The 14,474-nt window shown below is 59.4% G+C and overlaps 2 protein-coding genes across 3 annotated transcripts; both read right to left on the bottom strand.

Annotated features, from left to right (window-relative positions):
- Positions 1 to 883: 883 nt before the first annotated feature.
- Positions 884 to 5,468, bottom strand: MIOX (myo-inositol oxygenase). Its single transcript, XM_008540666.2, has 10 exons — positions 5,226 to 5,468; positions 4,593 to 4,673; positions 4,303 to 4,383; positions 3,996 to 4,158; positions 3,795 to 3,862; positions 3,543 to 3,652; positions 3,401 to 3,468; positions 3,264 to 3,313; positions 2,960 to 3,072; positions 884 to 2,870 (listed from the first exon to the last, which is right to left on the bottom strand). The coding sequence occupies exons 1-10, from the start codon at positions 5,238 to 5,240 to the stop codon at positions 2,762 to 2,764; spliced, it is 858 nt and encodes a 285-aa protein (XP_008538888.1). The 5' UTR covers positions 5,241 to 5,468; the 3' UTR covers positions 884 to 2,761.
- A 179-nt stretch (positions 5,469 to 5,647) lies between these two features.
- On the bottom strand, positions 5,648 to 14,316 carry ADM2 (adrenomedullin 2). Of its 2 annotated transcripts, XM_008540669.2 has the most exons (3): positions 10,404 to 14,316; positions 10,189 to 10,309; positions 5,648 to 9,353 (listed from the first exon to the last, which is right to left on the bottom strand). In XM_008540669.2, exons 2-3 carry the CDS (start codon positions 10,296 to 10,298, stop codon positions 9,035 to 9,037), a joined length of 429 nt encoding a protein of 142 aa, XP_008538891.2. In that variant the 5' UTR covers positions 10,299 to 10,309; positions 10,404 to 14,316; the 3' UTR covers positions 5,648 to 9,034. The 2 variants fall into 2 exon arrangements, with proteins under 2 accessions (XP_008538891.2, XP_070455430.1); XM_070599329.1 differs by having other exon boundaries at positions 10,189 to 10,816.
- Between the last annotated feature and the right edge of the window lie 158 nt (positions 14,317 to 14,474).

The raw sequence follows: 14,474 nt of genomic DNA, 5'->3' as shown, positions 1-14,474 counted from the left end.
ACTGCCCAGGGGTCCTGTCCACATGCTATTCCACACTATTCTCTAAATAAAAGAGCACTACTGCCAGATCTTGAGAGTATAAGAAATCTTTCTTTCGACTCCTCGGCTCACCGACCCCGCATCACTGGGGCTCATGCTTCTCTTCCCCACCCCAGCCTCCTTTGAGACCTGCCTCCTCCCTGCTCTAGGGAAGGCAGAGAGGCCCGACCACTCTGCGGCACGCCCTCCATGGCTCCCTCACCCAGGTCCAGTCCAGTCCTAGAGCCCTCCTGCCTGCCTTTCCAGGGCCCCCCACACCTCACAGAGCAGCTCCAAGGAGGGATTCCCTCGGGCCTTGCACCTGTCCTACCTGAGCTCACAGGCGGGGAGGGGTGGCAAAGGAGGACAGCTGCCCACACCTGGGGAGGCTGCCCAGGGATGGTGCAAGGGAGCCTAGGGCAGGTAGGAGTTTTCTGGGAGGAAGCACAAGTGAGTAGGGAAGCGCTTGGGCAAAGTCTCAAAAACACAGCTGAGCCCTCCTCTCCTGATGCCAGCACACAGCAGGCGCTGGGGCAGGCAGGGAGGGCCAGGGCAGGACAGGAGGACATGGCAGTGCAACAGCCTGAGCATGGTGGGGAGGGCAGTAGGCAACACCACCTTTAATGGCCACAATCAGGGGTGGGAGTGGAGGTGAAAGTTGAAGATGTGACTGAGTCCTCAGCCAACATGTGGATTTGAAATACCATTTCCCACTTAAAGTAACCAGAGCTCCTTGGAGAAAAGGCCAGTTCCAGGTCTGGGGCAGCCTCTGTGGGAAGCTGAAAAATCACCCCCCAAAGACATCCACATCGAATCCCTGAATTTCCTTTGTTTTTTTAAAAGATTTTATTTTTTTTTCCTTTTTCTCCCCAAAGCCCCCCAGGACACAGTTGTATATTCTTAGTTGTGGGCCCCTCTAGTTGTGGCATGTGGGACGCCGCTTCAGCGTGGCTCGATGAGCGGTGCCATGTCCGTGCCCAGGATTCGAACCAACGAAACACTGGGCGGCCTGCAGCGGAGCGCACGAACTTAACTTCGGCCACGGGGCCGGCCCCTGAATCCCTGAACTTCTGAATGTGACCTTATTTGGGACAAGCATCTTGCAGATGCAACTAAGTCAAGGATCTTGAGATGAGGAGATCATCCTGGATTATCTGAGTCGGCCCTAAATGACATCACAAGTGTCTCCATAAGACAGAGGCAGAGGGAGACACTGGGAGAAGCCATGTGAAGACAGAGCACAGAGAGATGCAGCCAAAAGTGAGGAGATGCTGGCAGCACCTGAAGCTGGAAGAGGCAAGGAGGGATCCTGCTCAGAGCATCTGGAGGGAGCACGACCCTGCTGACCTTGACCTCAGACTTCTGGCTTCCAGAACTTGTAAGAATAAATTTCTGTCATTTGAAGCCACCAAGTTTGTGGTAATTTGGTATGTCAGACACAGGAAATTAACACAGTCTGGGTGTTGTCACACCAGATAGCAAGACACCCACTGGAGAGTGTAGCAGTCCAGTCATGTCAGAAGGACCCAGGAACCCACCTGGAAGCCCCACTCCAGCCCAGCTGAGGATAGGACTATCTGAGCACCAGTAAGGTTAATAGTTCAATGACCTGAAGCACAAATATGCTGAAATCTATACATTCTTAATACAAAAATAGACAAATTGATCACCTTTGAAGGACGCTAGGGAACCATCTCTTGCAAATTGGTAAATTGAGAGAAAAGACTGGAACATTTACTTGCTTTTCCTCCACACGCAGTAGCCAAATAGCACTGCAGGAAGCCTCTCTTTACTGAGCGGTCCCATCAGGGAAGGAAGCCACGGCATTGCCATTCTGCCTTCTAATGGGTTAAGAACATTCTTAGACGAACCTGAACACAGTGGCGTCCAACAGCACAAAAGGGCCTGTGCCTCCTGATAAAGAAAATGCCACCCCCTCCGAAGCACTCTTGCCCCCAGCAAGCCAAATCTGGATCTGATTACGCCTCTAAATTCACTTACCAATAGCAGGAAATATCGAGAAAAAGATTAACAGATTCCATGGGGATGCAAGCTGCAAAATCCTGATAGAAGGAAATTCCGTGAGACAAATGATTCATTTTCTTCAAAGAAATAAACTGCCAGAAGATAAGGGGAAGCCAGCGCTGAGCTGTAGCACTGAGGGACACACACTCAGGGGGATGAAACGCCACAGAAAAGGACGTGGTTGGCTGAGCCAAGATGGGCCTGCACCTTGGGCACGAGGCAGGCGCCAGGTGTCTGTTCGGGGGCCGGGTTCACAGTAATTACCCTGTGCATTTGTTTTACCACGTTGTTTTCTGTAGCGTATGCATTCTTTTAGCTATCAGGTGCTTTGTTTTGTTTTTTAAGGAGACTGAGCCCAGAGGACTTGGTGATGGCTACGAGAATGTGGGGGTGAGTAGAAGGACCCCAGGTTCTGACGCCAGAGCTGAGAGAAAGAGCAAGATGTTTATGGTGGCAGGCACAGAGGGACACACATATCCAAGAGACCACAGACTCGCCTCCTCCCTGTCCGTGGTACCCTGCTGCCACCACGTGTCGCGCCTCAGTAAGGGTGAGACTCACAAGCTGCTTCAGGTCTTTATTGCCCCTGGACGAGGAGCGCTCACTGTAAGTGGGCGTGTGGGGTCCTCCAGGGAGGCTGGGGTGGGTTGTCACTGTGCCTGACAGTGGCTGTCACCCTGGGGCACCCGGCCAGGCCTGGGTGGGGTGGGCAGGCGGGTCACCAGCTCAGCATGCCGGGGCAGTACTTGTCGATGAGCCCCTGGTAGTAGGGCCGCAGCTTGTCCACATCCGGCAGGTCAGGGCACTTGGTGTAGAGGTCAAACTTGCTGCAGCAGGGGAGGGACAGTGCCTTGTGTAGAAGCCCCGGCCTCTCCAGGCCCCCTCTGCCCCGAGCCCTTCACAAGGATGGCCATACTTGAATTCCTGCACCCAGGGCAGCATGGCCAGGTCCTGCTCGCTGCACAGCTGCTGGTAGTCGCCGCCCGTGTGCCATGGGTAGAAGGAGTGGAATCTGATCATGTAGAAGGCCTGGGGGCAGGAGGAAGCCACACCACCCAGCACACTCCAGGCTGAGCTGGGCAGGGCTGGACTGGACTGGGGTGGGCTGGGATGGGCTGGACTAAGCTGGACGGGGCTGGGCTGGGCTGAGCTGGACTGGGCTAGGCTGGGCTGCGGTGGACTGAGCTGGGTTCTTGGTTTGGTCCCTCACCCTTGCCTACCTCCAGGGGGAGGGAGAATTTGTTGAACTTCATCATCTGGTACATGTACTCTGTGGGAGAGAGGGTGTCACCACCTGGCACCCAGAGAGATCGACCCCGCCGAGGTCCCCATCATCCCCACCTCTGACTGGCCTCACCGTCATGGCCCCAGGACATGAGGACGTTCTTGAGCCCGCAGTGGGGCTGGTACATGCCAAGCTCTGTGCTGCAGGGGAAGACGGAAGGTGAGGGGCTCAGGAGCACCTGGGGAGGGGGAGGGCCAGCAGCGGGGGAGGGCACCTGTATCGAGGATCCTGGAGGTCCGGGTTGTCCTGGAAGGTGGAGTCACGGAAAACCACGGAGGCCTGAGGACGGCAGCCAACTGGGAACGTGTCTCCAACAACTGCCCACTGGGGAGGGACAGGCAGCCATGGTGGGGATGAATGGCCTACCCACCAGGTGGGTGTCTGGACCCCAGAGCTGAGGCTGCCCCTGCCCAGGCCTCCCAGCTCCCTCCACCCCTACCCTCACCTCCGGTTCCCATGCCCTCACCTGGGGCTCCCCCGCTAGAACCAGGACCTTTCCCAGGTCGTGCAGGAGCCCGACGAGGTGGAACCAGTCTGGGAGGGAGAGGACAGGGTGGGCTACAAGGGGCCCTGGGGCCGGGGCCAAGATCCCTGTCTGCCCTCCCCCTGCAGCCCTTGGAGGCAACAACTCCCCCATACACAGCTGGGGCCGGGAGAGGGGGCGCACCCTTGTCAGGGTGGGCCTTCCGGATGCCCTCGGCTGTCTGGAAGGCATGGAAGGAGTTGGGGAAGTCCACGTCTGGGTCCGACTCGTCCACCAGCCGATCCAGCATGTCCACGGCCTCCAAGACGGTCATTTTTTTGTAGGAGAAGCCCCCAAACTGGGAGTGCTGGACCAGGATGGGAGAAGTCAGCATGACTAGGAGCGGCAGCCGGACCGGGGCCCAGCCCTTCTCCATCCGCCGGGCAGTGAGGGGCAGCGGGTTGGGGGGGCAGCTCCACCCTTGAGTTATAGCAGAGGAGTTCACATGTACCTTCTTCCTGACAAAATCCACAGTTTGATGCGTGTGCATGAGCTTGTAGGTGGCGAAGACGCGGTCCAGGAGCGGGCCGGACTGCAAGCCAGAGGGTCAGCCAGGTGGCTGGCCAACCCCTGTCCTTCACACCCAGGGGGCCCAAGGCCTCCCCACTCCCAAGCCTGGCCCCAGAGGTGTGAATAGGGGGCTTCCCCAAGGGCAGCGCCTGGAGCTGTGTAAAGGGCAGGAGCTGTGTAAAAGCCTGGAGGGGGCAGCGGGTTGGGGGGGGGGGCAGGCAGGGTCCTCACAGTGTAGTTCCGGAAGCTGCTCTTGTCTTTGACTGTCTCTGGATCCACATCAGGCCGGTAGACCAGGGATGGGTCTGGGCCCTGGTTGGGTGGGGGATTGAACCCATTTCACCATGATTCGAGCTCCCTGAGGGAGTGTGGACATCCTCACGGGGGCACGAGACTCTGAGACATGGGTCAGCAGCCCAGGCCGATGGAGGTCCAGGGTCAGGGTTAGGGTGAGCCCCTCCCAAGTGAGCACACCCCCATCGCTGGCCCCTGCACTGGCACAGGGGCCTGGGCAAGTCTGGGGCACTCTTGCTCCTGGCATCCTCATCTGTAAAGCAGATGTCGGCTGGATGCCTGCTTCCAGGATGATGCACGGGTGCAGGGGGAGCTATATGGAGTGCACAGCACCCCCACCCGGCATCTTCTTTTCAAGACTTGGCTCCTCAGGAAGCCCAGGAGTCTGGCCGCTGACCCTTGCCCCAGCTAGACCACAATAGGGAGGAGGAGCCCTTTGACCAGGACGAACATGCCTGCGGGAACAAGCTGGGAGGGGGCAGGGGGCTGCCGCCCCTTTCCACAAAGGACAGCTGGCCACCGGTTAAGTGGTCAGCGGGGCCACTTCTGCACCGGGTCTGGGGTACTCACCACAATCACCTTCATCCTAAGGAGCAGAGCTGGCAGATGGGCAAGTCCCACAGGCCTGTGTGCCCTATATATGCCCACAGGTTACATAAGTGCCCAGACACCACCCGGCCCCTTGGCCTTGGCCCTCGGTAATGAGTGACCATCCACCCTCCTCCTGGCCTCAGCGAGTTAATGTGTCAGCCCAGGAGCACAGGAGCAGCCTGCAGTGGCCCCAGCCCACTTCTCCCCGACCTCAGCCTCCCTGAGGAACTCACCTGCTTAGGAGCCGAGGTCACTCTGCAGCCAGGCTCCTGCTCTTGGCCTTCAGGCTTTACACCCCTCCCACAGGTGGTGCAGACCCCAGGCCCCACCCCATCACCTCAGGCACCTGGGATTCTGGGTGGGGCAGGGGCTCACTAAATAAAAAGTTCCTCTGACGCTTGTTAAAATGGGAAAACTTTATTCAAGACTATTGCAATCAGGCAGAGAGATGGGCTCCACTACGAACACAGGGAGATGGGGGGCTTGAAAACCAGTGAGCAGAGTGGGGGTCGGTGGATGGAAAATTGCCAAGAGGAGACATCAAGGGTGGGGGGATTCTTGTTAAACTTGACGAGATTGTTGCTGAAGGCAGGCCAGAATGATCAGATCTCAAGGGTGGGGGCTGAGGATTTGATTAGATCTCAAGGGTGGGGGCTGAGGATTTGATCAGATCTCAAGGGTGGGGGCTGAGGATTTGATCAGATCTCAAGGGTGGGGGCTGAGCATTGAACAGGTCTGCCAACTGGGCAAGGCCTCGTGGAGCAGAGGGCTCGGAGGAGCCTCACTCAAGTCTGCTCAAGGGGGATCTCTGTCTGGCTCTTGGGGTGAGGGCCACTTGTTACATGTGGGCTGCGTCTGGACTTAGCAGGGACCTGACACACATGCCTGCCTGGGGCCTGACCTTCTCCAAGGAGGAGGCAGACATGAAGGGAGGCAGCCATTGTCTCGTGCTGGAAGGAGGCTGGCGCTCTGGAGAGAAAGGGGCCTGCGTGTGGTCACAGTGGAGTCTGGGTGGGGAGTGGGCAGTGGGCAAAGCGCGGGGTGTCGGGACCAGGCCTCGCGGGGTGCAGGTCAGGGCACCGCGGCTTCACTGTGAGTGAAGGAGCCTATGGGGGCTGCTCTACTGTGGGTTCCTCCCACGTGCTCAGAGTATAGCCCAGGGCGGGGGCAGCGCAGGGGCCGCCATTTAAAATGGCAAGTGCGACCTGCCTTCAGGGCCCGTGACCTTGTGGCTTGCCAGCACCTCATTCTTCCACCTGCTGCGTCTTTTCTCCTACTTTTGAGGCTGTTTTCCTGTCTCCTCCCACTAGCATGTCGGGGTACGTGTTTTATTCGCTGTCTCCCCACATGCTCAGCCAGCATTTGCCAGAGGGATGGAGAGGGGCTCCAGGGAGGAGGCTGGAGCCATCACCCCAAAAGCAGGTGGTGGCTTGGCCCAGGAGAAGGGGCAAACGGCCACGGACAGGAGACGGGATGAGGGAGCCGGGATAAGGAGAGGGAGAAGAGGTTCTGACCAGGGCAGGAGCAGGGGGAAGGCTTTGGGGAGATGCGGGGTGCTAGGGCAGCCTGGGTGCTCCGGCCGGACCTCCAAGTGGGTACACATGAGGTAGGCAGCCAGGAAACAGCCTGGAGATCAGGGGCCAGGGGAACACCAGGTGCGATGCTGTCACCATGGCAGGTGGCCTCATGACACTGCACAGCAATGCCATGAGGTCAACAGTCCATCCTGCTTCATGGAAAAGCAAACTAAGGCTCGGGGAACTGAGTGCCTTAGCGAGGGTGGTGGAATCCTGGGGAGCTGGCAGCCTGTGTCACTCTGAGGAGGGGGGGGTGTCACTGCGAGGAGGAGCACTGTGGGGTGTTCCTGGCAGAGGGAGCATCCTGTACAGAGGACTCTGCCCCAGGGCGGAGCCTGGGAGGGTCTTGGCCAAGCTGAGCTCCTGACCCTCCTGGACCCCTCCCCTTCCACTGCCCAGTCCCTTTGCCCTGTCCTCACTGCCCACCCTCCCTGCCCGCCTCTGCTGACACCCTTCAGTGACCACAGGCACACAGCTCTGAGACCTGGCCCACTGGCCTCTCAGACCCCCCCTCACACATGCTGGTTCCAGCCTCTCTTAGCTGCTTTTGGGCAGCCTCCCTGGCCACACCCACACCTCCTGTGGACTGGGGCCTTGGCACTCTCAGCTCCTTCCCCAGGGACCCATGTTGTCTTCAAACCCACACCTCCTCCAGGCAGCCTGCCTTGTTCTGCTCCCCACCGTGACTCTGATCATCCTGCACTGCAATTCCTGGTCCATCTCCTTGGGCACAGAGGCCTCTAGAAGGGCAGGGACCAGCCTGAACTCTTCCCACAGGGCCTCGTGGAGGGAGGGTGCCTTGCTGGCAAGGTGACCCCTGAGCTGGAAGAGCTAGCACAGGGGTGGGTGCTTCCAGGAGCCTCCCACCCTTGGGGCCCCCGTGGTATCTAAGCGGCAGTTGTGCCTGCGACCCAATGCGTGGCTCTGCTAGTGGGCGCTGCCGTGACTGTGGCACATCCTTGACCTCTGGGCTGCAGGTTCTGCCTCTAGAGTTGACATAATGACGCACCTCCCTCCAAGGGTGGCTGAGAGGGTGATACGGGCAAACACCGAGAAATGAAGAGCTTTAACAGAAACCACCTTTCTGAACCCTGGGTCATGGCAATGTGGCATGAGGGTCAGCCCTCGGGGACTGCCGGAGGCGCCGCAGTCAGCACGTAAAGGCCCCATGGTGCACACACACCACCAACTCTACGCACGCTGGCCGCGAACCTTCTGACCATGAGGCCAGCCCCTGCTCCCCAGCTCGTGGCAAGCCTGCTCTCAGGGCAAGCCTGCTCCAGCCTCCTGCTGCCCCCATGAGTCCCCGCACTGGGCAGGGTAGGGGTCAGGGAGCCCTCACTCTTGTGTGGCCATTCCCATCTCCCTGAGTCAGAACAGGTGGTTCTGACTTAACTGACCTCTTTGGGCTGGGAGATCTTGCCCCTACCCCAGCCCGCCCTGCCCTGGGCAGGGGGGAAGAGGAGTTCTGCCCTGCCCTGCCCCCGAAGGCCCCAGCATGGCTCCTGAACCCCTACATCCCCTCCCCAGCTGCTCACAAAGATCCAGGCAGGGGTCTCCACTATGACCTTGGGGCCAGGCTCCAGGTTGGCGCTGGGGCAGTGCACTTCCCAGCACAGCCTGCCCTCCCTCACCACAGCCCGGGACCACAGTAGCCTCCTCCCCGAGGCTCTCCCAGTCCCAAGGGTACAGGGGTGGCAGAGGCTGGGGACCTGGGGCAGGCAAACTGTGCACGCCCAAAGCTGGGCTTTAATCCAATGATGTTGGGATCAGCAGGAAGGGACCACATTGGGCCAACTCGGCCCCTCTTGCTGGCCCAGAGGTGGCCCTGGGCGGTCAGAACCTGGCTTCTGCTCCACATGCCTGGACAGACCCCTCCCCTCTGAAGCCCTTTTTGGCATCTGATGCTGCCGGCCACCTCTGCTTGGCACCTGTCCCCTGAGTGTGCCCACTCCCGGGGTGTGCAGACTCCCTGGTGAATGGACTTTGCCTGTGGTCTACATGTGTGCATGGGTTTATGTATCCCAAGCCGTTCGAGTTTGGCTGCTGCAGAACGTGGTGGGTGTGGGGTGGGGTGTGGGTCTCCTCAGGGGCCTGCGCCACTGTTCCGGTCACTGCTGTCTTCAGAAGCTCCGGGGGCTGGGCCAGGGCTGGGGGCTCAGCTGCAGCTCTGGGGTTGCGTGCAGCATCCAGGTGGGATACGGCTCCTCCTCAGCCATAGCTGTGGGGGCTGCTGGGGTCCACAGGGGCTGAGTCCCGGGGGCCGGCTGACCCGACGAGCTGCCATAAGCGGTGGCTGAGGTTCTGTACCTGGCAGGTGCCCAGTACACAGCCCACCCGCAGAAGCTGGGCTCGGGGCCTGTGGGGGCCCAAATGTCGGTGGGGGCCACCCCGGAGAGACTGACCCATAGCAGGGGCCAGGCTGTTGCTCCTCTGTGGCTGGAGGGCCTGGTGTAGCTTCCAGACCATAGGCCGGGGTGCAGGATACCGGGGCTGTGGACCACTGGAAGGGGTCCAGGCTGGGGGCTCCCTGCAGAGGGAAACAGAGGAAGTAAACCAGATGGCCCAACCTTTGGGGGAGCCCCCCAAACCCACTCACTTTCCCCTCCACACAGGCCTGGGGTCATTGCCAGGGGAAGCCCGGGCTTTCCCATCAGCCTGGAGCACTGCCAGGGGAAGCCCACAGCCCCTACACCATTACCCAGCAGACCAGGGGAAGTCCACAGCCCCCACACCATTACCCAGCAGACCAGGGGAAGCCCACAGCCCCTCTACCACTCCCCAGCCCTGTCTCCTCCCCAATCCCCCCACCCCCTTGTCGCTGCCCCCCCCCCCCCGCCCCCCCAGCAGCCAGGAGCACTGCCAGGGGAAGCCCACCTTCCTTTTGGGCTCAGGGCTTGGGTCCTGGCCCTCAGCCATCTCAGTAGCCCAGGTCACACCTGAGCCTCCCTGAGCAAAGACATCCCTGGCCTCTGTGGGTCACTATGATGAGGACCCGAGTGGGGCCCTCTCAGGCCTTCCCTTCGGGTGGGAGGAGGTGACCCCTGAGGCCACCCCTCCCCTAGCCGATCTCTCCTGTTGAGGGGGCTGCTCTGCCAATGGGGGAGGTGGGTGCCCTAGGAAGGGAGGCAAAGTAAAAGGGGCCTCTTGTCCTGCTCAGGGCTTGCTGAAGGCAAGGGGCTGGCCTTTGATTTAGGAGGTAAGCCCTAGCAGCAGGCAGGAGGCCTGGGGGCGGGGGGGGGGGGGGGGGGGGTCCCGGGGGCGTTGGTGAGGGGCCTGGGTAGAGGTGCGGGCGAGGGGGCCTCCCCGGGCATTCTGGTTTTCTGCCGCCGGCCTGGGCTCGGGCTGGGCTGAGCCCCACTCACCTGGGTCGGGCGGGCCGCTGGCCTCCTGCCAGGCCGCGGGACAGTGTGCCCGGGAGCTGCAGGTAGAGAAGGCTGATGCAACCGAGGGTGACGGTCAGGAGCCAGGCCATGGCACGCAGGGCTGTAGGGGCAAGAGCCGGCAGGTGTGAGGCAGCCCCCTCTCCGACCGCCCCCGGGGGAGCCCTCCGTGGCGGGCGCGGCGTGGCAGGCTGTACCTGCGTCCGTCGGGGCCGACTGGGCGGCGGTCTGCGGGCTATGGGCCGGGCGGGCTGGGCCTCCGCCGTCAGGTCTCGGTCGGGGTCCAGCTGGGGACGGAGCCTCGGCTCCTCTGAGCTAAATCTTCCTTCCCGAGGAGGCGGGGCCGGCGCGCGGCTGGGCGGGGCACTCTCCCCGGCCCCCAACCCAGCCCTCCTGCGAGTGGGCTGCAGCCCTGCAGTCTGGGCGGTGGTCTGGTGAGGGACACCGTCCTGGAGCCTGGGGGGCCCAACTTTTCGGGATGAGGAGGTGGGTGCCGAGGGCTGCAGCAGCCGGGCGGTCCCACCCGCCATCTCTCTGACCATCCACCAAATCTCATCTCATCCACCAAATGCGTGGATGAGCGCCCCCCGAGGCCTGGCCAGCATCTCTGCTGGGGAACCGTTCCTCACGAGGAGAGACTCCTCCTCAAGATCCCTTAGCAGCTGTATTCCTAAAAATCTCTACCTTTTTTCTCCCATTACCGAAGTGTTAAATGATTTTTGTAAGAAATTTAAATAAGTAAAATGTGAGACCCCCACATTGCCTCTCCCAGGTCTGCACGGTGCCCTATTCCTGTCTCCCGTGTAGACCAGTGCTTTTTGATGAGGAGGCGTCCCATGTGTATCACATACACACATATATGGGTGTACAGGTAAGAACATATGTATTCGTGGAGTCCTCCATTCTTTCTCATGGTCGACCAACTCCAATATGTAGATGTTCTGTGACTTACTTAATTGATCCTTTATTGAGCAATTAGGTGATTTCCAGTCTTTCCAAGAGGAAGAACCCTTCTGTTGTGAGCTCACAGATGTGTCTCCATAGGATGCTTTCTCAGAAGTGGAAATTCTGGTTGAAGGTGAGCCTGTGTTTGTATCAACAGATAGTATCAAATTGTGCCCCACAAAACTTGTCCAATCCACTGTCAGTGGATAATGAACTTGGTGTTAGTGGTTCTTTGCTTCTTTGTCGATCTGACAGGGGGCAATTATCCCGTCGCCCTGCTTCGTAGACACTTCCTTGATCCTGAGCCTCCCTGTGTCTGTTTGTACTTCCTCTCTGTCTAACCCTGCCCAGGTCTTGCTCCCTCTGTCAGGTCATCATGGTGACCTGGTCACTCTCCTGCTGCACGGGCCATGGGGGGAGCTCAATCAACATTTGCTGGATGAGTAAATCAACAAGTGTTCGATGCATGCCATACTAAAGAGCTTGGTTTACATACTGAGGGAGGTGGGGAAGCATCAGCAGGTATTCCCATTTCTATTTGCTTATTTACTTTCACCAGTGGGAGGAGGAGGGAGAATGACATGATCACATTTATATCAGGAAAGTGGAGTTCAGCAGGAGGGGCTGCTGAGGGGCTGGCAGGAGGCGTGCTGTGGGGACAGAGTGGATGGGTCAGAGGGAAACTGAGTGGGGCAGAGAGGCAGAGGAGGAGGGTCAGCTCTTCTGTTTGCTGATGCAAGGAGCTGCTGGAGAGAGCAGGGAGGGGTTAGCTGCCTGGGGGACATCCTGGCAGAGCTATCTGGCCAGCCTCCAGCCTTGTGGGCCTGCAGCTGAAGAGAGGGCACACTTGGAACACAATTTTGGGAGTTTCAGAGATGGCAAGGCTCTGGGAGGCGAGAGGTGACGTGAGCATCTCCCACAGAGAGTACAGAGAGAGGACAGAAGCTGGCAGGCCAGGTCTGAAGGCACAAGTAGCGAAGAGGGTGGGCAGAGGACCCCAGAGGCAGGACTGATTCTGCAGCTGCTTCTCCTCTCACCAGCCTTCCCACCTCCCTTCAATCTGCCTTCCACATTGCTGCCAGTACCATCTTTCTAAAACACAAATGTGATCATATTACTCACCCCACTAATAAAGAAAAAATAAATCAAAATTCTCTTTTGATCTGGGACAAGTGGAGGTAAGCCTCAGTGAGGTTCGTAGGCTCGTGGTTCACTGCATTCTTTCTTTCAGAACACTTGCTGCCACCACAGGCCTGTGGTCCCATCTCCCCAAACGCCCATGGATGGGATGTCCTCTGGTCCTCAGGCCTCAGGTTGGCTGCTTATTTTGCCCCGCCCCTCCCACCTGAATCAGAGGCCCCTCTGTCGTCCCATAGCCCCCTGCACAGCACATCTCATGGTACTTGTTTGTAACTGTGCATGTGCCCTTCAAGGGGAAACCTGAGGATTTCCTTGATTTATCCTCAGTTGCAGAAGCTGCTTCTAGGGGGTGATGGGCTGGCTCCTGGGAACTGCTCACCTATGGAAATACACAAGAAATAGACCAGAGGTTGCCTGATGAGCAGGACACGGCCCCAGGAGGCAGGTGATGCTAGTGATGTTGGAGGAATGCTTTAGAGAAATTCGTGTGGGGCAAGAAAAGCTAAAGTGTCAACTGGCTGGGCAAACAGCATCCAGGGAGGTTTTGCTTAAGTGTTTTAAGGTGAGAGATGTTGGGTTTAATCCCAATGGCAAGGGTACCTCGAGAGGGAAAGAGTGAGGATGGGGGACATTGAAAGGGAACAGCAAGAGGTGGGGAGGAGGTCAGGAGGGGCAGAGCCTCCCTAGTAACTGTGGAGGGAGGAGGTAGAGTGTAAGGAAGGCAGGCTTGGGGTTTGGTGATGCAACACGAGCCTCCCATCTGATGGCTTCTGTTTTTCCTGTGTAGCACTGGGGTCAGAGGTTTGAGGAGACTGCAGAGTGGAAGAGAGCTGACCAGATGTCAGCAGGCTGGGTAGTGAGGGGGGCCTCCATCTGGGTTTGCCAGATGGGGACAATGAAAACAAAATCAGGGAGGTGGGGGCCGACAACATTGGCTGGATGACAAGTGATGAGAGCCACGCTGGGTGGGGGTAAAAGGACAGAAGGAAGAAACCAAAAGGCCGTGGGACCCAGGAGAGTCACTCCCTGCTGGGAGGAGAGAGGCACTAAGGGAGGCACAGTCCCTGGAAGAGGAGGAAGTGAGTAGAGGTGAGTGCCTTGGAGGGTGACCTGGGCAGGGTGGTGGGCAGGAAACCCAATGGCAATAAACTTGGGTGGGGGTTATCATGGTCTAGAAGGGACCCCAAACCTACTCTTGACCCTAAGACACCTCCAGAGGGCTGCAAGGAATGGGCTTCTTAGGGCATGAGGCTGGGAGAGGTGGGGTGGGGGGTCCCCACAGTCTCTGGGAGAGAGCCAGTCCTGGGCTCAGATGCCAGGCCAGAGGACTTTCCAGGGACACTGGCCACCCACAGACAAGCTCAATGGTGAGGTAATGCGGTGGTGAGGACCTTTCTGGGTGTAAGTGATAGAAACCAACTCAAGCCACCATGGGCAAAAAGGAAAGTTTCTCAGCCTGTGTACGCAGCACCCAATAGATGTGGAGGAGGCCTTGGATGGGCCTGTGCCCCGGGGCAGGGAGGGGAGCCTGGCGAGCTCTCTTCCTCAGCTCTGGTCTCCGGGTTCAGTTTTATTCATTCTCCCAGGCTGGTTCCTGCAAGGGGATAGAACACGGATGTCAGCAGTTTGTTTCTTTGTCAGTTCTTGCAGCAGCCAAACTCATCGAAAAACAAGCCAAACCCTGCCACTCTCCCTCCCAGCATGTCAGCGGGGCAGCCCTGAGACTCCTCCACCTCCCCAGCTTCTCTCCTAGATGTTCTGCCCTAGACTTTGTGTCCACTTTGACCAACCCTGTGCCACTGCACGGGAGGCCCGGTCGGCACTGCCCTTGAGGGTGGTGGGTACTGTCAGGGATCCTCCTGGGTGGTGCTGGCAGCCCTGAGTTCGGAGACCTGAGGGCAGGGCCGGGTTCGCCTGCCTTCCCCAGACTGACAGCACTAGGGGAGAGCCCCAGGACCGGCCCCGAGCCCTCTGCGCCCGCGCGTGGGAGCCGCGAACGCGAGGCCAGCTCCGACCGCGGCCCCGCCTGCCGCTGACCCGCTCGAGCCGCCGTCGCTGTCACCGCCAAGGGCGGTGCTCCGGCCCCGAGCGGGCGGAGACCGGCGGGGCCCCGCCCCCGGAAAGCGAGCCCGCGCCGGGCGGGCCAATGGGGGCGTGCCTATCCGGGCCCCGCCCACAGGGGG

This window comes from Equus przewalskii, chromosome 29, assembly GCF_037783145.1.
Source record: "Equus przewalskii isolate Varuska chromosome 29, EquPr2, whole genome shotgun sequence".
NCBI lineage: Eukaryota > Metazoa > Chordata > Mammalia > Perissodactyla > Equidae > Equus > Equus przewalskii.
This window is presented reverse-complemented; position numbering and strand designations above follow the sequence as displayed.

Bases quoted from the DNA above. Each gene is read 5' to 3' on its own strand.
- MIOX (XM_008540666.2), bottom strand. The intron at 3,653-3,794 runs GTGAGGGCATGG...GTCCCTCCCCAG, and splicing joins TTCTAGCGGGGGAGCCCCAG to TGGGCAGTTGTTGGAGACAC. The intron at 3,314-3,400 runs GTGAGGCCAGTC...TCTCTCCCACAG, and splicing joins CATGTCCTGGGGCCATGACG to AGTACATGTACCAGATGATG.
- ADM2 (XM_070599329.1), bottom strand. From the start codon at position 10,748: ATGGTCAGAGAGATGGCGGGTGGGACCGCCCGGCTGCTGCAGCCCTCG. The intron at 9,354-10,188 runs GTGAGTGGGGCT...TTCCCTCTGCAG, and splicing joins CAGCGGCCCGCCCGACCCAG to GGAGCCCCCAGCCTGGACCC.